Source organism: Ostrinia furnacalis, unplaced genomic scaffold, assembly GCF_004193835.3.
Source record: "Ostrinia furnacalis isolate ACB-3 unplaced genomic scaffold, ASM419383v2 OfSCF1110, whole genome shotgun sequence".
Classification (NCBI taxonomy): Eukaryota; Metazoa; Arthropoda; class Insecta; order Lepidoptera; family Crambidae; genus Ostrinia; species Ostrinia furnacalis.
In genome coordinates, this window is record NW_021131349.1 from 559,675 (window position 1) to 582,289 (window position 22,615).

Consider the following 22,615-nt stretch of genomic DNA (forward strand, 5'->3'; position numbering starts at 1 on the left):
TCTCGTAGCACTACGTCACTTCCTTTCTTTATTGTTTTGTAATGTTGGTAACATCTACGTTTTGCTGAAAATAAGTTTACAATTTCAAAATATAGATGGCACTTTTTCAGTATTCTAGTTGTTTAAAACTCTTTTGTCTTTGATTTCTGGCCATCCGTCATCCTTGGCTCCGTTTTTTGTCTATGGTCTCAATTGTTGTTCTCGTTTGATCCCAATGGGGCAAAATGACGTTTTGTAAAATTATAAATTGTACGACGTCTGTAACCTGTATTTAGTGTAGTGTCATTCTAAAAAAGTGGATAAAAAACGCAATAAATCTATTGAAACGAAAAAGTGGACGATGTATGACATGGTCATGCTCAATTTCTTTACTGTAGCAATAAATCGTAAGTTCTTTTCGAAGGTTTCTTGTTCTGCACACTTTTATTTTTTAAATGTATTCTGCATTAGCAACCTTCCAAAAACATGCAAATGCTCATCATACTAGTAGTCTTTGCTGTATGGAGGTTAGGAGTTATAACCATGAATGAACAAACAGATTTTGTTATTTAGGTACTTGTAGACAAATCTAAATAGAAGCGATCAGAATGGATGAACGGAGGGTTGCCGATTATTTTGTGGTGGCTGGTTTGCCTGAGAAACCTGAACTTCTGGATGACTCTGACTCTGGACACCTCAAAGGGTACAGCACTAAACCACCAATCACTGATATAGGTGAGTACCTACAACCCATTTTTATACTTATTTACTTCAATACATTAAACCATTACCTTCAACAAACCAACTAATTTAGCTCTGAGGTTGGTGACGGTCCAATTAGATCATGCTTAAATTAGATTTTCTGAAAATAAATAACTTAATTTCATTTACTTTTCCCAATACCTTCAAGTATTTTAATTGTGAAAATTGTTTATAAGCAAACACCAACCATAATTTACTATATTTAAATAAATATTTACTGCTATTACTTGAATAACAATTAAATATTCCTCATTATTTGGTCTAAAACGGTCTTATAAATTTTGATTATTGAGTACCATCGAAGTTATAAAACTTTTTAATAAAAATCAAGTAATTTTAAATTAAATTACTTAAACCCACACATTTTTATAAGCACCATTAATCCTATTAATTAGTTCTTCCTTAGCAAACAAGCAAACGCAGGAAGTCATTCATTATTGATGACAATGTTTGCCGTAGACGGTCTAGGTTACAATTTATTATTTTGGTCATGAATGGCATGTCATCTGCATAGTAATGGTTAACATACACATAATTTTACATAACGGTGATTATCTTAATATGTTAACATACCTGTTTACTGTATTTTTAATGTAATTTGTATTTGTTTTTCCTAATATTCTTCTTATTCTATCATCTAATACCAAGGTAGGTAACCTTGGTAATGATAATGAACTATTTGAAATCCTACCTGGGAATGGGACTCAAAAAGTCCCACTTTTAGTACTGCATCATGGAGTACTTATTTGTAGTTTATTTACATTGAAATTGAAGCATTTATTTATAATTATAAATTACAAAAATAATCATGATGATGTTGTTTATTTTTACAAATAGGTATTGCAATTATAATTATAAATAATGCATCATAAAATATTTCCTAATAAGATGATTATTGACACAGGAAATCCACTAACCACATTCCAGATTGTTCAATAACATAGTAAGAATTGTGGTTTGGTTTTGTGTTACAGTTATGTAGTTAATCTACTTACTATACAAATACCTAACTTTATTATCTCAAACTGGCTGCTGTTTTCACATCATTAAATTTTTTAATCATCATAATTGAATTTACTTGATTTGCAATTTATATGCTAGTAGTTGTACTAAATTTCGGTATTATGGATTAATTAAATTAAGAAAATTAATTAAAAAAGCTATAGGTGCTCCATCATGGTATTTTATGTGTTGATTAATTATCTAAAATCTTGAAAAAATTCTCTATTAATTTAATAACTTGTAAACGAACAATATTATTATGCTTCTATGCTTTATGCAGGAATATTCCTAAATTAGACAATTTCCCGTCAATGTTTTCCATTTAATCTGAATTTTCTGTGAAATCTAATTAGAATATTCCCGTTGTGGACAATTTTCCCGGCGGGAACGGCACCTTACTATAATCACAATAAACAAACTTTTATTCCTACCTACTTGATTATAATAAATTTTATAATAAACTCACTAGTGTCTTGCCAATCCTATTAAATAGTGCGAATCCTAATTTCTTGATAAAGCAGTTAAGAAATAAGACCCACAGTTCCACAGACATCCACTAGATTTTTGCGAAAGTCAAGACATGTCCAAGTGTGCAAATACGGGTGTTCTTATTGGATTAATGAGCGAAACTAGTTCAATCTGGTTAAATCTAGGGCGACACTTGTCGAGAGAAACTAGTCGTTTAACTTGTTAATAGCTTATTTCCACCACATATTTTATGTTAAATATACCAATCTATTATTTGGCGTAATTATGTTACCTACCTACTTATAATGAGACTGGACTGGGGTGTTGATCAGTGTTTGAGTTGAAATTCGTGGTCAACCTATGAATGATTGACCACGAATTTGCCGCGTTTTGTGCTAGGCATTTGAAAATGTAAGAAGTTTACAACAGAAAGTGACACTCGGTTTATGCGATTCTTGTAATTTCGCCGCCTTATTAACCGGCCAAGCGTTCCTCTAATTTTAGTGGGTTTTTATTTTTATTATGCAAAATTATAATAATTTGTTCACCATCATAAAATGAGCTATAATTACGCTTCTTGTTCTTCTTCTTCAAACTTATTAAAACCGTGCGTTGTTGAATAAATTAATATAATAATGTTCAAACAAGACCATAAAAAGGAGTTTCTACTAGTCTTTCACCTTAAAAATTATCGATTTATTTCTGCTCTGCAACCTGCTCGGTGGCTTGCCTTATAAGAAACCGGCAAGGTTGCAACCTTCTAAGGTTTATCAATGTAATCTGCAATTTTATTGGCAGAATAGGTAGACAGTTTTCATGGTTCTTTTCTTCCTTATGTCAGACTATACCTACTTTGTGATTATCCGACTCTCTTCGACCAGTATGCCAAGGATGTGCGCCAAGATAAACTTTTATCGATTTTACGCGATAAGCCCATACATTTCTCGTCTAAAATGATCTAGGTATAAGATTTTATCACGGCGCGCAATCTCCTCCTTTATTTCTCCGCTATTTATTGTTGTAGCAAATTATTTCTCTATGAATTTATTTACGCAGATATCAGTGAGATATGCTGACCAAAGAAGCCCTATAATTAACTATAATATTATAGTAAAATCGCCTAGTTATTAGCTCCCGCAGTCGGCTGCATAACTGCATATTATGCAAATCCTTTCCCACAGCGCGTGTATCACGTATACGAGAAGGACGCGTGTTATCGATACATAAATTACATAACAACCAGGTGTTAGTTATCAATAGTCCTGTATCACTTCATCAACAGTGCTCCTATTGTGTAATAATACCAGAGGCCGTCTGATTGACCCTCTGATTCATTTTATTGGTGTCATTGATGTATTGAAGCCCTGATAAGTTCATTGCCGCTTCGCATACCCGTATAAAGGTTCATTGTTGATTGTAGACACTGAACGCATTCTTCCGAACGTTAATTAGGAAGCATAATGGAGGTTTACATTATGTTGCGTAACAAACTCTGACGTTAATGACTTAAGATCTCGATTCTTTCTTCGTTCAGAAGGATCATTATTCTTTTTGATAATTACAATGTATGTATGAAATATCATTCCAAAATTAAACTAAAAACAGGTCAATTTAACCTGATTAAAGGGGTTAAACGGACATCGAGTAAATAAAGTAGACATCTACTTTTATAGTTCGTTTGAGACTGATGTCATAAAGGTCCAAGACACATATTTTCTTTGTCCTTAATAACACCGTTATAATGTGATTTACTAACTAACGTCCGTGAGGAAAAAATAACTGTGTATTCAAATTACAACACTGATACAAATCTGACTATGATCCCAGGAAAAAGGAAGTGACTTATTGTAAATCAGTCTGCTGCATTTACACACAACGGCTCATGAAGTATAACATTTTTATTGCGCTGCGAAAGAAGCTCTAATCTTGGAGGAACAAAGATCTGGATGCAGTGCTTTTGTGTGTGCATCATCCTGAATGCAAGGAAGAATTAATATAGGCCACAAAAACTAAATACAGGGTATTATTGAGAATGCATTATGCACGCACACCAATCCATACAAATTTTATAAATGCGAAAGTTAATTAATTGGTCGCCCTAAATTGAAACTATTGTTGAGAATGGAGGTATAGGATGGGACCTAGGAAATGAACATAGGCTTTGTATTGTACTTTGAAGCGACGATAGCCGAACGGTGAGGGGGTCGGACTGGCCGACTCGAGATCCGAGGAACGCGGGTTCGATCCTACCACAGCTCGACTATTGTAGTGAACCCACTCAGAACACCAAGAATTTTTAGCTTACAATGAGGGGTAATTCTGAAGCTGCGAAAAAAGCAGAAACTAATATCTTTTGTGGAAGTCCAAAATTAAAAATTAATGATGTTTATTGTTCTAGGCGTAATATTCCCCGGTCTTGGCGAGACGGTGCCCAATGGCTACGAACTCATGGAACTGACGCCGACAGGGCTACCGGCTGACCTGAACCATGGATCCATGAGATCACCAGAATGTTTCCTTTGCATACGGAGGGGACGGGATCGGCCGCCGCTTGTGGATATTGGTAAGTAATATAAGGAAACTAAGCAAAATAAGGGAAGAGAAGAGTTTCAATTCTTTTTTGCAATTGCAAATAATGAGCACCAAACACATTTTCGACTTTTTGAATTACTTTTTCACAGTGCAAGCCATACGGTTCGCCTTGACAATATTTTACATGATAATCTTTATGGTAGGATTATGATTTCCAGTTTCCAGGATATTTCACTATAAGTGTAGCGAAGTAGGAAGTTTGTTTGGCTAACTCTTCAAAACACGTTAAATGTGATTTTTATACATTTTATTTCCAAGTAAACTATCCTATAGGTATTTTGGACCGATAACCGCAGTAAATCCGTTAATGGGGATTCATTGAACGCTGAGATATGGACACACCAGTCCGATAACATCGACTGTCAGCCACTGTCTTTTTAGACCTTATTACATTGGCATAAAGTTGGAAATAACATTATCTACTTGACCCTAACTTTAGGTACACCGAAATTGTCAACTGCTGGAGGGCCGTGCACTTTTTGTTATCTTTTTATTCAATCATTTTACGGTCGAGTGGACTCGTCCAAGTCTTTTTGGAGTCTTTGTATGAAACTTTTTGCGCGACATTTTCATATAGGGGACGACCTTATTACTTTATTTGCTCCAATAAACATCTTACTCGAATGTTAAATAAAATGTAAGTTATTTAAAATATAATAAACAAAATTGTTTTCGGTCACATTGTATAGTGATGACCACAATTTTATGATGAACATTTTGAACATGTTAATCTACTACTGATAGTGCTAAATCCGGATACATATTTAGATTAATGAAATTCCTAGAACTATTTTCAAACTCGGATAATAATATGTTTTCGATGGCTTTTTTACTAACTGACATATTTTCGTCAATATTTTTACCAATAATCACGTAAATCCACGCTCAAGTGGTGACACACACTCGCAAAATAAACACTTTATCTTAATTATTCAAAGTCAATTCGTTTGAGTGAAGTTCATGTTGGTATAGGTAATTAATTTATCTACCAAAATAATTAAATAATTTAAAACATAATTATGATAAAATCCCTACTCATCTCAATAAATTCTAGTCTTACATCCCCTTCCCCATGGTCTGTTGATCAAAATCAAAATAAAAAATATTTATTCAGTTTAGACCACAATTGGCACTTATGATGCTAATTCTAATAAAATTAGTGGTCAAATTTTCATAAATAGTTAGATACAGGGAAAGAAGAACAGATATCCGTATATGTTTTGAATTGTACGATATCCTATAAGCTATTTTATATTATTATAGGTAAGCTAATGCTTCAAAAATGTCCGCCTGGAAGCCAGTCAACCGACTTTTTTACTACGACCAAAGCGGAGTTAATCTGCCGGTTATGTACTGATAAACGGTCCACGTCACTTGCAGTGATGTATTAATACGCTCTAAGTTTGCACTCTAAAAGATATGAGACACATCAAGCACCGCGGCAGTGGAATGACGTTGGCGTGATAACAGTTTTTATTACCTTGATAGAGTTCAATGATGCAACGTGGTTTTAATTTACTGTTATTGCCAAAATGACCATAGTATATTTTCTTTTCAATTCTCCGTTAAAAACTATAATAGGTCTAGCCGCTAGACTCTAGCGCAGTCTTTTCCAAAGTGGGCGATAACGCCCCCTTGTGGGCGCTGCAGGCTTAAAGGGGGGCGGTAAGAGACCCAGAAAAAAAAATCGGGACATTGTGTAGAAGCTTGGGAGGCGTCATTTACTAGGAGGACTCTTAGACACCGACTGAGCACTCAACACTCTACTACAAATGGGGGCGCTAAAAAGAATTAATTTACAAAGTGGGCAGTAGACAAAATAAGTTTGGGAACCGCTGCTCTAGCGCTTAACTGAGTCACTGAGAAGCGGTACGAGAAGGGTGACATTGATACTTTATGACGTGACAGAGCATACAAATCTGAAGAATATTTAAAGTCTCGCTGAATAACGTTTAACGTCCCAAAAGCCCCCTTCCGTGCCGCTCCCATACCTCAGGCTCTGACTCAGAACGCTATTATGATATTATTATAGCACGACAGCAGTGGGACGTCCACCCACAAGGTGGACCGACGACATCATAAAGGTAGCAGGAAGGCGCTGGACGCAGGCCGCTACCAACCGGGCAACATGGAAAGCATTGGGGGAGGCCTATGTTCAGCAGTGGACGTCCTATGGCTGAGATGATGATGATGACGACAGCAGTGAAATTCTGTAACTTAATCTTCTATACAGGGTGACTGGAACTGAACCCGCCATAGCTAATACGCGTATAGAGGAGGTCATTTGCTAATTATTGAACATTACTTTCTATGACTAAAGTTTTATAGTTTAGGAGATATGACAATTTTTATACTTGTTTCAGATTTTCCCGAAATTTGACCTAAAAACTGCTTAATTTTTTTTTCTCGCATGATTTTAACCGATTTTTTTATTTGATACTAATATCGAATAAACCTATAGTCAAATAAAATAAATTTCAGATCTAGATAATGATTCAATAACTAGTTACGAGCCGCCAAAGTTCAACAAAAGTACAAACCACGATAAAAAATTCAAATTCGATTTCGATTTAAGAAAAAACTAATGGTGATAATGGATTGCCAATGATCTTAAAAATATCTCTACCTTCTCTTCTTTCCAATGATATATCACACGTAGTAGTTAGATATTGAAATTTATTAAAAATTCAAAGTTTATGGAAGAAAATGGAGTAATTTACGAAAATTATCCATACAAAGTTTCTTCAAACAACTCATATTTTCTGCTTTACTCCTTTTCATAACTATTTTCGTGTTTTTTTGAAAAATAAATTTAAAAATAATAATCACATTATAAAGAAAAAAAAATTGAAAAAATTCAAAATCAACTTTGTATGGATAATTTTTGTATTATTACTTCATTTTCTTCCATAAACTTTGAATTTTTGATAAATTTCAATATCTAATTACAACGTGTGATATATCATTGGAAAGAAGAGAAGCTGGAGATATTTTTAAGATTATTGGCAATCAATTATCACCATTAATTTTTGTTTCAATCGAATTCGAAGTAGAATTTTTTATCGTGGTTTGTACTTTTGTTAGACTTTGGCGGCTCGTAACTAGCTATTCAATCATTTTCTGGATCAGAAATTTATTTTATTTGAATAAAGACATATTCGATGTTAATATCAAATAAAAAAAACTGTTGAAATCACGCGAGAAAAAAAATTGAAGCAGTTTTTAGGTCAAATTTCGGAAAAATCTGAAAAAAGTATAAAAATTGACATATCTCCTAAACTATAAAACTTTAGCCATAGAAAGTATAGTTCAATAATTAGCAAATGACCTCCTCTATACGCCTATTAGCTATGGCGGGTTCAGTTCCAGTCACCCTGTATATATAAAAGAAAGTCGTGTTAGTTACTTCGCTTATAACTCAAGAACGGCTGAACCGATTTAGCTGAAAATTGTCAGGGAGGTAGTTTAGAGCCAGGAGAAGGACATAGGATACTTTTTATCCCGTTATTTATTGCCATTAAGGCGGAACAAAGTTCGCCGGGTCAGCTAGTAGATAATATAGCGAACCGCTACTCGGCAAGGGTAGTGTAGGACGCCCTCTAACTAGGTGGAATGATGACTTTCAGTAGGTAAAAGTTGTATGCGACAATCCAAGACAGTGTAAAAGGGCGTGTATTTGGGTTGGCCTATGTCCAGAACTGGACTGCTATACATATAGACTGATGATGATACCCCCTGCCAGTGTCAGCCCAAAACTCCGCTACAAGACTGGCGTTTATACCCCCTTTAAATTGCTCATTTAACTTTATTGGCATTACGAAAAAGCTGTTCTTCTCCCCAACAGGCGTCATGTACGACGGCAAAGAACGCCTAATGGCGGACGCCGAAATGGTTCTGGTGTCGGTTGGCGGTCGCCTGGCCAACGTGAACAATTCGACCGCCAAAACCTTCATAACCTACCGCCGGGCGCACCCTACAGCGCCGTGTAACGCACTCGTGGTTGTCGATGTGTGCGTCATCGTGGCAAGTAAAGGAGAGTGTCCACCGCATGCTTTTTGCATGATCGCCAAGAATCTGAATAAAGGTTAGTGTTCACTGTTGATGAGATTGGTTTTTTCTTGAGTTAATGTCGAGGACCACGGTCAAAGAGGAGATAAGGTTTTATAGGATGTAACGCACGAGACTGGACGCCTATCTTCTTCATAAGTTTGTTCCAAAAATATTTTAACTCTCCCTGTATACTAGTTTAATAACATGACCTATCGATGTTTTTTTTATCCACAACGAGGAAGCTCTTGGCCTGTATCTCACCTGATGGTAAGTGACGATCAGGCCGAAGGTGGAAGCGAGCTTCACCCGGAATCCTCAACCAAACTTGACGAGGCTATAGAAACTCTTTGTAACATTATTTATAACAATCTGAGATTATGCAATATAATGTTATATCATTATAATCCTAATGAGGCCTAAAACAGATAACTTATCTTAAAAAATCTGAACAAATAGCCTGAAGGTAATGTCACAGTTTATATCCGAAGTAGTTTAGCGTCTAATGTTTACAACATCTAGTGAGGAAAAGTTGTCATAGATTAAGCACAGTTATTTTTTATTAAAATTGAAAATAGTTTAACTTTCTCTTATTTCAGCATGTCTCTGACAATATCTTCGTTAATTTACTAATTTATGACTTGTTAAAATATGTTGATATCTGTGGGTATCACAATTTTTTTTTAAATTGCAGGTTTAATGGGCAGCGATGTTTTTCTGTGTTATAAGAAGTCGATGAACCGTCCTCCTCTAATATCATACAAGCCAGAAGTTTTATTTAGGTGAGTATAACACAACCTATTTAAAAAATGATTCTACGAACGTAACTTCGAATATTAGCGATAGTTTCAAACTTAGTAGTTAGTTAATTTACAGAATTAATGCTAATTTGTGCACCTTTCACATAGTGGCTTGATGAGTATCTGGAGTAGTATTGCGAAAGCATTCGAATTCAGATTCGCATGCGAAATCACATAATTTGTGATTGGTGTAAATTTGTATACGAGTTTGTAATTCTAACGCTTTAAAAATACGCTTCCTGTAAAAAAACATACATTTATTTTGCAATTATTGGTATTGCAAATTACATTAACATAAGTGTTCACTCACGGTTTAAATGTGCGTAAACTCTTGCAATTATTTTTAACGATTGTATTACACAATTTGTGTTTAATCGTCCGTATAAAATCGCAATCAATCGTACGCAGTCTGAATTAAATTGTGTATATTTTTCTTATTTTCATTATTATAATACGAGACAACAGGACAATTCCTCCTCTCTTTTCTTCCACTTCAGATTCAGGGTCTTATTATTTTACCGGAAATAAACCCCAACTAGCAAGGGTTTCGAAAATATTGGAGGTAGAAGTGGGTTGTTGTTATCAAATAACAGCTCACGTGACCCCGTAGTAAAACGCCTACAGCCGGGCTAGTATGCGCGCCGTGATAAAAATTTATCGATGATTTTTTACATTTGTCGTATGGGCTTATCGCGTAAAAGGAATAAAATTACGTGATAAACGCTTATCGCGGCGCGCATCCTAGGCCTATTTGTCTCCTTTTAAGTGTATATCACTCCTTTTGTTTGTCATCAATATCTGTTTGGAGTCAACAATCCTTCACGTCAGTTTTTTTTTCTTCTGATTAATTTATTTATCCAATGAGAACGACTGTTACCTTTTCCCAGAATTATCGTGGCCATACACAGGAGTAGAATACAACAAACGTTCTCATTTCGACTGTGAAAGTGTAAACTTGAACGCACTTCCCGTGTCAGCTCTAATTAGACCTAAAATGAGTACACTGACACTCAATGAAGTGTTACACAACGCTCAATGCTGTATATTAGCAGGCGTGTGTTTCGCACTCTATTCAATTGATCATTTTACTAATGGCGCTAATATGGTAGCGGCAAGATAAAACCGTTTTTAAAGCCATTATGTATCAGCCTTATCTTTTATTTCAGCAACGGCTGTTTTCCTTTCTAACGCCGCTTTAGTTTGGTTATTTATTAAATAAGATTTGTGGCCTGGTTGAACATGTTATGAAAGTATCAATTTGTCATTGCGAATGTCAATTTTGTGCAATGTATTTTCGAGTTTGCCGTATGTAGCGGGCAAGAACGTCGAGAACATTTTTCATAAATTGATTAAGGTACATATTAGAATTAGAGGCTCCAAACTCGATTGAATCTCAATCATAATGTTTGGTCTTAATTGCTCTAAGCCTAGACGCAGACCACTTACTTTTAGTTGGCCGATAGTTGAATCGCACTGTTAATCAGTATGGAGATATATGGAAGTGCGCACATTGGATCGCCCGATTATTCATACAAATTAGAATCGGGCCCAACTATCGGCCAACTTAAAGTCTGTACTGCGCCTAGGCTAAATTTAAAATTCAACCCATCTCAAGACTGAATCCAGTTCTGAGAAGACAGACCCAAAACTTTATTTAGTGTGCTTACCTATACGTTTAGATACGCTAACGCGTTTCCGGACCTCCATGAAAGCATTATGCTATGAATAGGTCGGAATCTGAAATTCCTAAACAATGACAGTAGTTCAGTGCTGTCAGCAAACTAGACGCGATATCTCTAATCAGTTGCAGATTATTTACATTATTTAAACGTTATTAGCTCGTAGACTGCATCTGCATTAATATGCATCATACCTCTCGTAGCTTCATTTGGCAATCTTAATTGCTAATTTATTTTCAAAAGCCTGTTCTGAATTGCATTTCATTTTTATACACAGGATTTCCTCTGGTAGCACAATAATATTTTATAGTTTTGAAATTCATTTTCCTAAAGAAAGTTGTTTTTATCCTTTATCATTTAATTTAGTATCAAATCCTGGTTCTAGCATTGTAGTTCGGTTGCCAGGCGGTTGTCGAATCTACTTTTAGTCTTCTTTCACCTGGCAAAAACAGACTGAAGATTGTGTATTATTTTTGTCACATACTAAAATCTAGACCCAGTCGGCGGGTGACTCAACCAACAGATATAAATAAGATTTGAGTTATGATATAAGCGTTTATAAATTTCATGAATAAAACACTTATTATTTATTAACATCGTCTAGTCTAGGGGTCGGTAACCTTTTAACGTCATAGGCTCTATTACTAATACAATATCTATGGACAAATCTTGTTTTGATATACTTTTTATAAACTACCAAAACTCGCTTCTCGTAGATTTTGTTGTTTGACTGATTGGTGGTGTCAAGTATCAATTATCACCGTTCAAATAAACGGCATTAGGTCTAAAATAGCTTATTGATATACTTTTTGTAAGCTACCAAAACTCGCTTCTCGTAGATTTTGTTGTTTGACTGATTAGTGGTGTCAAGTATCCAATTATCACCCTTCAAATAAACGGCATTAGGTCTAAAATAGCTTATTGATATACTTTTTATAAGCTACCAAAACTCGCTTCTCGTAAATTTTGTTGTTTGACTGATTGGTGGTGTCAAGTATCAATTATCACCGTTCAAATAAACGGCATTAGGTCTAAAATAGCTTATCCGCATTATTATTGCAGGTATCCAACAATAGACCGCCGCAGTCTAGCTTTCCCCACCTCGGTGCCGCTTTTCTGCCTCCCCATGGGAGCGACCCTGGAACTGTGGCCCAACAACGCTGCCACGCCTAAGCCTGTGTTCTCAACCTTCGTGTTGACGGTTGCTGATGCTACAGACAAGGTAGGCTTAGCTTTTTTTCAGCAATAAAATAAAACGATATATCTGTCGGAGAAGAAAACGAAAGAAACGTGAAAAAAAGAAAGAAGAAAGTGGAGTAGATTCGTCGTCGTCGTCGTCGTTTCAGCCAAAAGACGTCCACTGCTGGACAAAGGCCTCCCCCAAGGATTTCCACAAAGACCGGTCCTGCGCCGCTTGCATCCAGGTACTTCCCGCAACCTTCACCAGATCGTCGGTTCACCTAGCGATGGAGCGTGCTATGTTCGGAGTTTCCCTGCGTGATCGAATCAGAAATGAGGAGATCCGTAGGAGAACCAGAGTGACTGACATAGCCCGCAGAATCGCTAAAATCAAGTGGCAGTGGGCGGGGCACATAGCTCGAAGAGCTGATGGCCGCTGGGGCAGGAAAGTTCTTGAGTGGCGACCACGAGCTGGAAGACGTAGCGTGGGCAGGCCTCCCACTAGGAGTAGATTGCTGGTACTCAAATGAAAATCACGTCTTGGCAAATTTAGCGTAAGACGTCCTGTAGCCTTATTCACGTAACAAAACTTCAACGAAAATAAAACACTGAGTTTAAATCCTATCGAGTAATCGTTCTATCAAAAATGACCCTTGTGAATACGGATTCAGAACTGTTTTTCAATGGGACGACTTCTGAACGTCAGCGAGATCTTGACTGTCAAAATACGTGAATTAGGCCACTGTTCTATGGACAAACGATCTCAAGACGATATCTGGCAGCCTGGATGAAAAACCAGAGTATCATGTTTTGTGGCGTTCGTTTCGCCCAGTAGACTATTGGCTGAAACATATTATCATTTTATCTATCATTTGTAATCAAAAGCATAACTTTATACAGATTGTTGAATCTCATCCAGTACCCGAACAACAATACACCAGTTAAATATGATCAACAGCTACAGTGTATGAATTGAACCATTGATCCTCTATTATGTCAAAATTATTTATGATCTAGTCGTATTATTATCGATCCTTTGTTCATGCGGGTTGAATCGCAAGTTACTCTATTCATATTTGGTGCTGTGATAATTTAAACTTTCGATGATGATACTTGTGATTTAATTACTTTCAATTATTTCTTCGATAGGCTTTACGACAGAAAGTATTATACACTCGGCATCAAATAAATCGCACCTCCCGCGACAAGCACTTATCAAACGTATGCATCCCCACTTCCCACCAACATTGGTACCATTTGAAAGCCTAGTTCTAAACTTTATTTCATTAAAGGAAAGGTTTTTACCCCAAAAATGTGTCTTTACAAGGATCCAGAGTCACTTCTTCAAAAAATAGGTAGTTACGATATAGCCATTTTTTATGACTATAAAACTGTTAAGTTGGGATTAATCGCAATCCATCTGTTAAAGAGGACACGTGAGATCTTTATTTGGTTTTATAACCATAAAAATTGGTCTAATTGATCCCAGAGGTGAGCCCAAAGTGAGTTCTATTTTCCTTCCTCGATAAATGGGCTGTCTAACAAATCCAAATCGGACCAGTAGTTCCTGAGATTAGCGTGTTTAAGCAAACAAACAATAATTCAGCTTTATAATATTAGTAAGTATAAATGAATATGACTCATATTCTAGATACATTTATTTCATTATTTCCAGGTGTACGGTTCAGCAGTGACATTCTACGAAAGCTACCCTCACACGCAGCTTACCGAATCACAAATGGAGATGCTAGGATGGCGCGCTAATGTGTCTCATAGTACACATTCGACGCATATCAACAAATGCGTCTGTTTGCTGTCGCGATGGCCCTTCAGTGACACTTTCGAGCGGTGGCTGCTGTACATACTCGTGAGTGGTTCCGTACTGTCCTTTACTGTACTGTACGTAGCACAAATGGAGATGCTGGGATGGCGCGCGAATGTGTCTCATAGCACACACTCGACGCATATCAACAAGTGCGTCTGCCTGCTGTCGCGATGGCCCTTCAGCTATACGTTCGAGCGGTGGCTGCTGTACATACTCGTGAGTGTTTCCGTACTGTTCTTTACTGTACTGTACTGTACGAAGCACAGATAGAGATGCAGGGATGGCGCGCTAATGTATTTCGTAGTACACATTCGACGCATATCAACAAGTGCGTCTGCCTGCTCTCGCGATGGCCCTTCAGCGATACATTCGAGCGGTGGCTGCTGTACATACTCGTAAGTATTCCGTACAGTACTGTACCGTACTGTACCACAGAATAATAATAAGTACTACGTACAGAAGTTTTACTTCGCGAAGGTATTTAAAAAAATGTATGCTCAATGTCGTTAACAATATGGTGTAATTTAGCTTGTCTCAAGAATCGAGCACCATTTTGTTGACAAACGTCAGTGATCGGCACTACGCCGAAGCGATAGGGCTGACTTCGGTAAAATGATGTGTGACGTGAGGTGCCAAACTGCGGAAAATGGCGGAGGAAATACATGATTTAGCATGAATTATCCCAACTAATATTATAAATGCGAAAGTAACTCTGTCTGTCTGTCTGTCTGTCTGTCTGTCTGTCTGTCTGTCTGTTACGCTTTCCCGCTTAAACCTCGCAACCGATTTTGATGAAATTTGGCATAGAGATAGTTTGAGTCCCGGGAAAGAATATAGGATAGTTTTTATCCCGGTTTTTGAAACAGGGACGCGCGCGATAAAGTTTTTCTGTGACAGACAAAATTCCACGCGGGCGAAGCCGCGGGCGGAAAGCTAGTCATGAATAATATTAACTACTTATTTACCTCTCATCTCAGTGTCTTGAGGCAACTTAAAAAAGTACATTCTGTGTTTTTATTATTATTTAGGCAGTTAAATACTGCACAGTATTTAGTACACCATTTTCTTTATTTTCTTCCATTATACACAAGAATACGCGTGCGTGAGTCAAACTTCGCTCGTATGTGAGGCCTTGTCGAATAGTATCCTGTAGGTGGGCCATCGTGCGTGTTTTGTTTTCGATTTAAACTCGCGGAGATGAACAGGCCTGACTGTACTATTGTGTAAAGGCAGAGCCATTACACAATAGTTCATATTTTATAGTTTGCGGTACAGTACTGTATTTTTAGCATACTGTACTGTACTTTAGCGTACTGTAATGTATTCCACTTTTTTCACAAAAGTGTAACCTATCATATAAAATCTTATTTATAATAATTACAATAAAATCTAAAACGTTTGTTACAGGAAATGTCATGGAGTAAACAACCGCTAACGATACCAATCGAGCGGTATATCACACATTTATTAGAAGAGGTGCCATTCCCTGAGCCTAGGATTTTACTACAGGTAAACATAATACATGCCTCTTTTCCTTATCGTTCGTTCGTTTCAGCCAAATGGCATCCACTGATGGACAAAAGCCTCACCCAAGGATTTTCATAACCACCGATTCTGCGCTTCCCGCATCCAAGTTCCTCCCGCTACCTTCACCAGATCGTTGGTTCATCTAGTGGGGGGCTAAGGAGTACTCTGAGTTATTATAAAGGCTACGTGCTTTTAAATGACTCGCCCTTGTCTCGATTTAATACTCATGACCAGTAGCAATCACATCCAGATTTGCAAAACTGAGCCGATTCTACAATATTGCGTCACAATGTCTTCACAACACTAGTTCTAATAATGAGGGCTATCGTTTTAGCGCTCACCAGTTAGCGCCACTGTAGAGTAAGGTCCTGTCACTTGCTAGTAGCGAAGACAGTGGCACCAACTGGTGAGCGCTAAAGTGGTAGGAGGACTATCGCATTTGGACTCATCAAGATGGCGCCACTGTAGAATAAGGTCCTGTCAATCGTCAGTGGTGCCAACTGTTAAGTATAAATACGATAGCCCTCATTATATTGCTGTCGCGACTGTGCGACGGGCGCCCGCAGTGAGTGTGTGAGCGCGACAGCAACATAATTACGCGCGAGCGATAGGGATGGGTAGCTTGGGGTCATTGGACAAAATTGTACGTGCTCACAGACCAGACTATAGTTCTCATAATCACTCTTCATTATCCACAGCTGTCGCCAACAAACGCCCACGACCGAGTCATAGTGACGCGAAGGGACGACCAACCGCTAGTGAGGAGCGGCGCGGGCTTCAGGCAACTGCTTCTCAACTTGGGGCCGGACAACTGCCTGCTGCTACTAGCGTTGGCCATCACGGAGCAGAAGATATTGATACACTCGCTGCGGTATGTCGCAAATATGTGACATGTTTCATAAAGTATTTATCAAAAATAATCTTTATGGCAGTTATAAGATGCTCATGCAAGCATATTTATCTATGGGATGTAGCACTCACACCTATGACCTTTTACCGTGTTCTCTTTGATTTCGCCTATCTTTGAACAAAATCGATATTATAATACCAACCGAACATATCTTTTTTTAAAGAAATTCAGACTTTAAAAAAAGATATGTTCGGTTTAGTTTCGATGCCATTTCACTGACCCACAATAAATTTGGATTTACAGTAGTTAATTGTAATCAATACATTACACTTAGTACCTGTTCCATTATGCATCCAGTATGTGTTTCATATCTAACACAAGAAAGTTTTTAATGTTATCTAATGTTTGTTTCAGGCCAGACACATTAACAGCTGTATCGGAAGCGGTGTCAAGTTTATTGTTTCCCTTCAAATGGCAGTGCCCATACATACCGTTATGTCCATTAGGTAATTAATTATACATAATTTGACCTTTCTAGCTATTTTTTATAGTATTATGATTTTTAATAAAATAATTCTTTCAGGTCTGGCAGAAGTGTTGCATGCACCTCTGCCATATTTAATAGGCGTCGACTCAAGGTTTTTCGACCTTTACGAACCCCCGCCAGATGTGACGTGTGTCGATTTAGACACAAATAACATCACAGTAAGTTACTTATGTACTTACATATAAAATTATTAGCATATAGTTGATTATTACGCTCGATTCGATGACATAAATTCGATCCACTCGATACTGAAAACTGCGATGCCTTTACCATTTATCGTAACTAAATTGGCTTATTATTTCAGATTTGCGAATCACAACGGCATATATCGATAAAATTATTACCGAAACGGCAAGCGAGATTTCTAAGACAAACATTAGAAGTTTTATATGGCAGCATACGACCGGGTAAGTAAAATAATCTCTAAAACTAAAAAGCATTAGATAAATATTAGAATTAGCCACCGAATAAAATATGGATCAATATACTAGACTTAAGTTTGCAATAATTTGTGTTCAATATATTTATTCTTGTTCTAGCATCACCTATACACCATTCTAGTGATAGTAAATTCAATGGAGAACCCACTACAAGTTTAGATAGAGACTTCCAAAGAAGGAAAAAAGAGGTAAGCTTCCTTACCTTATCTTTAAAACAGTAGAGAATCATAGTAATCTAGATGTATCATAATATCATTAGTGATTAGAACCCTAGGTTCGGCTTAATTCTGATTCTGAACTGACTCGTTACTGACATAATACTCGAAATTGTCTGGCAAATAATATGCCGTGCATGAGTGTCTAATTTATTAAATGAAAAATCTCATCACATATGAACCTTATAAAGACAACGGAACAACACTTTTAGGCAGTTGCAATACGTGCGATTTTGGCACAAAAATGTCTTGTATGGGCTGTTGACCGTACATTTTTTAAACAGTACTCTTATTGCAGCAAGCATTAGAGTTGAAAATCCAAGAAGCGTTTCTTCGGTTTATGGCGGTAACGCTACAAGGGTACCGCAGCTACCTCATCCCCATCACGAAGGCACCGACTGTGGGCACTACGGACCCCCACGCGCTGTTTCATATGGACGCGTTCCTTAGATCGAGGGATAAGGTAATGTTGTGATCTATTCATTACACATTTAGGTCCGTTTTCCACCAAAGCGGTATACGTGTATAAGAAACCAATAGGGTTTCGTTATTTCCTCGTCGCAGCTCCTGTCAGTTTTAATAAAAACTGGATTAGGGGTGAAAATACACTATTCTTTACATGCGGCCATAACCATAAAGTCACAAGTTATGCAATATCAATTCCAGTAAAAAGATTGAGGGAAGAAAAAATCTGCTTTAGTGCATATTTCCCTAACCGCTAACGATTAATTTATTTAAACTACATCTATAACAGCTGATTGGTTATGTGTCGGACTTCAATGAGGTCGCGGGTTCGATTTCTGCATAATACAAACATTTATGTGCATGAATATATCTTTTAGCATTAGCATTTGCTCAGTATGTATAGTGCGAAAATGAAACAATTATTTAACTCGATTGATATTAGCTGTCCACACACACAAGCTTTGATATCTCTTTTGCATCTTGAATTAAAATAAATAAATACTTACTTCTAATTTTCCAGACACACCAACGTTTCTTCGCGCTAATGATGCGAACGCAAATGTTCACGCGTTTCATCGAAGAACGTTCGTTCGTTTGCGACGTCGATCAAGGTCTAACGTTCTTCGACGAGTGCATCGAACGCGTGGCGGCAGGAGACGAGCCTTTACTAGGAATGGACAATACGAATACGTCTGAACGGACCGTGTTTGTGTTACCGCCTGATCCGCCTGACCCTGGTAAGTTATACAAGTTTCAGAAAGTGGTATAATACTGTTCACGTTCCAAACATAGATTTAAAATTGACGTTCTTTGAGAAGTGCATCGATCGCTCGATCCCCCAGATGTGTTATGTTAGCAATATCAAGATTTTGTTTCAGAAAGTGGTAGGTATGATACTCGTATACTACATAATACTGTGTACTTACAGGTATACCTTATTACTGATTATGTTCCTACGATATTAGAGCGTTGCGGAAGCAAGTTTTTGTAACGTCAATACGTATTAAGTGTGGGGCGTTGCTCTTTTACTTCAGAATATTACATGAGATGCACAGTATTTTCTTTAATAGGGTATTATTGACCATTAATATTTTATGTACCTTTCAGACGAAGTATACACTTACGAGAAATTCGAATTGGACAACGCTCTCGTGGCCAAATGTAGGAGTCGGACCAGGAGCGGTGCGGTGCAAAGCTTACCAGCGGCCGCGCTCGCTTCGGCCGAGTCGTTAGCGGACGCTTCACCTATGGCGAGGCGGACGAAACACGAAATAGCTGCTGCACAGAGGTAAATATTGCCATTTTTCCTAGACCTGCAAGAAGTTCGACTTTTACGCTCTCGGACTAAATGCCGGAGTCGAACCAGAAGCGGTGCGGTACAAAGCTTACCCGCGGCCGCGCTCGCTTCGGCCGAGTGTCTGGCGGACGCTTCACCTATGGCGAGGCGGACGAAACACGAAATAGCTGCTGCACAGAGGTAAATACTGGTCGAATCTTTCGTCCATGCCATTGCTGTAAAATTTAAGTAGACGAAAGCTCGCCTAGAATTGTATAGTATGGCTAAATTAGATGCTTCGGCCGATTCGCTGGTAGATGCCTCTCCCATGGCGAGGTGGACGAAACATGAATTGTGAATGCATAGAGGTTAATATTGCCGTTTCTCGTAGATCTTATTTCAGACGAAGTATACTAGAAATTCGGCTTTTCTGGTGGGTATCGTAAGAGGCGACTAAGGGCTTGAATATTTTCGCTCATGGTCACCTAAACCGCAATGGAGCTATGCTGCTATTGCTTTGCTCGGAGCTCGGAATCCCTAAAACAGAAATCACCCTAAATCAGAAATGAGGAGTTCCATAGGAGATTCAAAGTAACGAACAACTTAGCCTACAGAATTGCCATACTTTGTTTCAGGGGGCGGGGCGTATTGTACTGCCCGCATTCAGGTGCTTTCCGCTACCTTCATCAGATTCTCTGTATATTTTATGTTTTCTTGTAAAATATAAAAAAAACATTATAGAAAATACCGTATATTGAAGGATCCTTTCCTTTCTAGGTTGGCCCGCAAAGCAAGTTTATCACCCGAGGCGTGGGCTAAGTGTCTCCTAGGCGCTTGCTACTCGCTTTACTTCCTAGCGTTACCGTGTCGTCTACAACTGAGCCGTGGGAAGGAGCACGCGACTTTGCGGGCCGCCTTCGAACTACTGGAGCGGGCTACGAAACTGAGGGTGCCTTGTGACGAGGTGAGTACACATAGTTACATATCTATTCTATAAATAAATAAAATAAGAATAAGAACATTTGATTCTTGATTGAACTCCTTTACACAAGCTGTCAAGCTAAGTGTACTTTAGAGCAGTCGGTCTTGAACAGTGTGTAATCATTCATACAAATGATACTACAGTTACTATAAAGGACAGCATTAGGTTTCAGGCAATACGTTTAGTTAATTTATTATTGATCTTAGTTTTATTTTATCGTTGTTCAAATTAAGTAAAACAACTCAAAATCAGGGCCAGTCCCGTGATATGTTTTGAATAAAGGTACGAGAATGAAACTTTTTTTTGAAAATATCAACTTAATATGACCTCTCACCTTAGTTAAGGTTCGGCCAAACCAACGCGATCATCCGGCGTGCAGCGATGGCAATCAATGCATTTAAGTCTGGTCGCCATCGCTGCACGCTGGCTGATCGCGTTGGTTTGGCCGAACCTTTATGGTTGAACAATATTGCAAAAAAGAAATCTTTGTTCTTCCTCTAATTTTTATTCAGTCTATTAACATCAGAAATTGTTTTCCATCCAGGTCTGCTACCGCGTGATGATGCAGCTGTGCGGTATTCACTCGCTACCAGTGTTGGCTGTACAACTCCTGTTTCTAATGAAGCGCGCTGGATTACAACCTAACGCGCTCACCTATGGATACTACAACCGCTGTGTGTTAGAGGCTACGTGGCCTAAGGATATGCCCAGGTATGTTATTCAAAATGATGAAAAATAATGTCTCTCTCTTTCGCTTTGCTATTCCAATTAAAGCACGTGTTATTTCAAGAGTTATAAATTATTAGTAAGTCTAAATGCATATACCTATCTATTCTTAAAAAATAAATATTCTTTGATCTGCTCATTTTCGTAGGAAAACATGAATATGTTTACACCATTTGTGAGCAATAAGTAAGAAATAAATGACGCTGTGTTTCGGGAAGGAAAAGAACAACATTCTTGTCCCGTTAGTTAAAATGTGACACATCTCCTGTTCGCTCCCAGCAAATTGTAATACTACAGCTTGCAGACTTTCATAGAGAAGGTACATTTTTCATAAATGTGATTGTTCCAGCGGTTCTCAGCTACTCTGGAACAAGCTTCGTATAGCAGTGATGGGAGCGGCGTTGTTCCGCAAAGCGGGCGCGCAACGGGCCAGCCGCGCTGCCAGTGCCGGGCTTAGCACGACGTCTGCAGGCAGTAAGTATTACTGTACTGCTGGCTGGTGATTATTATTGGCGGCCAAGCTGCAGATCCTGACTACACAGCAGTTGCAGCGGTGGCAATAGTCCCGTATATTGCTCTGAAAAAGATTCGTATAGCAGTGATGGGCGCGGCGTTGTTCCGCAAAGCGGGCGCGCAACGGGCCAGCCGCGCTGCCAGTGCCGGGCTTAGCACGACGTCTGCAGGCAGTAAGTATTACTGTACTGCTGGCTGGTGATTATTATTGGCGGCCAAGCTGCAGATCCTGACTACACAGCAGTTGCAGCGGTGGCAATAGTCCCGTATATTGCTCTGAAAAAGATTCGTATAGCAGTGATGGGCGCGGCGTTGTTCCGCAAAGCGGGCGCGCAACGGGCCAGCCGCGCTGCCAGTGCCGGGCTTAGCACGACGTCTGCAGGCAGTAAGTATTACTGTACTGCTGGCTGGTGATTATTATTGGCGGCCAAGCTGCAGATCCTGACTACACAGCAGTTGCAGCGGTGGCAATAGTCCCGTATATTGCTCTGAAAAAGATTCGTATAGCAGTGATGGGCGCGGCGTTGTTCCGCAAAGCGGGCGCGCAACGGGCCAGCCGCGCTGCCAGTGCCGGGCTTAGCACGACGTCTGCAGGCAGTAAGTATTACTGTACTGCTGGCTGGTGATTATTATTGGCGGCCAAGCTGCAGATCCTGACTACACAGCAGTTGCAGCGGTGGCAATAGTCCCGTATATTGCTCTGAAAAAGATTCGTATAGCAGTGATGGGCGCGGCGTTGTT

At 38.5% G+C, this 22,615-nt stretch overlaps 1 protein-coding gene across 1 annotated transcript in view; it reads left to right on the top strand.

Annotated features, from left to right (window-relative positions):
- Positions 1-184: 184 nt before the first annotated feature.
- Positions 185-22,615, top strand: part of Crag (DENN domain-containing protein Crag) — a 46,138-nt gene continuing 23,707 nt past the window's right edge. Inside the window, 19 exon segments of the mRNA XM_028302379.1 lie at positions 185-386; positions 553-714; positions 4,610-4,774; positions 8,648-8,887; positions 9,545-9,632; positions 12,392-12,551; positions 14,184-14,375; positions 15,741-15,842; positions 16,559-16,731; positions 17,125-17,216; positions 17,294-17,415; positions 17,562-17,664; positions 17,797-17,885; positions 18,211-18,375; positions 18,898-19,114; positions 19,485-19,665; positions 20,431-20,617; positions 21,180-21,346; positions 21,711-21,832. Coding sequence (XP_028158180.1) covers positions 588-714; positions 4,610-4,774; positions 8,648-8,887; positions 9,545-9,632; positions 12,392-12,551; positions 14,184-14,375; positions 15,741-15,842; positions 16,559-16,731; positions 17,125-17,216; positions 17,294-17,415; positions 17,562-17,664; positions 17,797-17,885; positions 18,211-18,375; positions 18,898-19,114; positions 19,485-19,665; positions 20,431-20,617; positions 21,180-21,346; positions 21,711-21,832 — 2,692 coding nt within the window. The 5' untranslated portion in view covers positions 185-386; positions 553-587.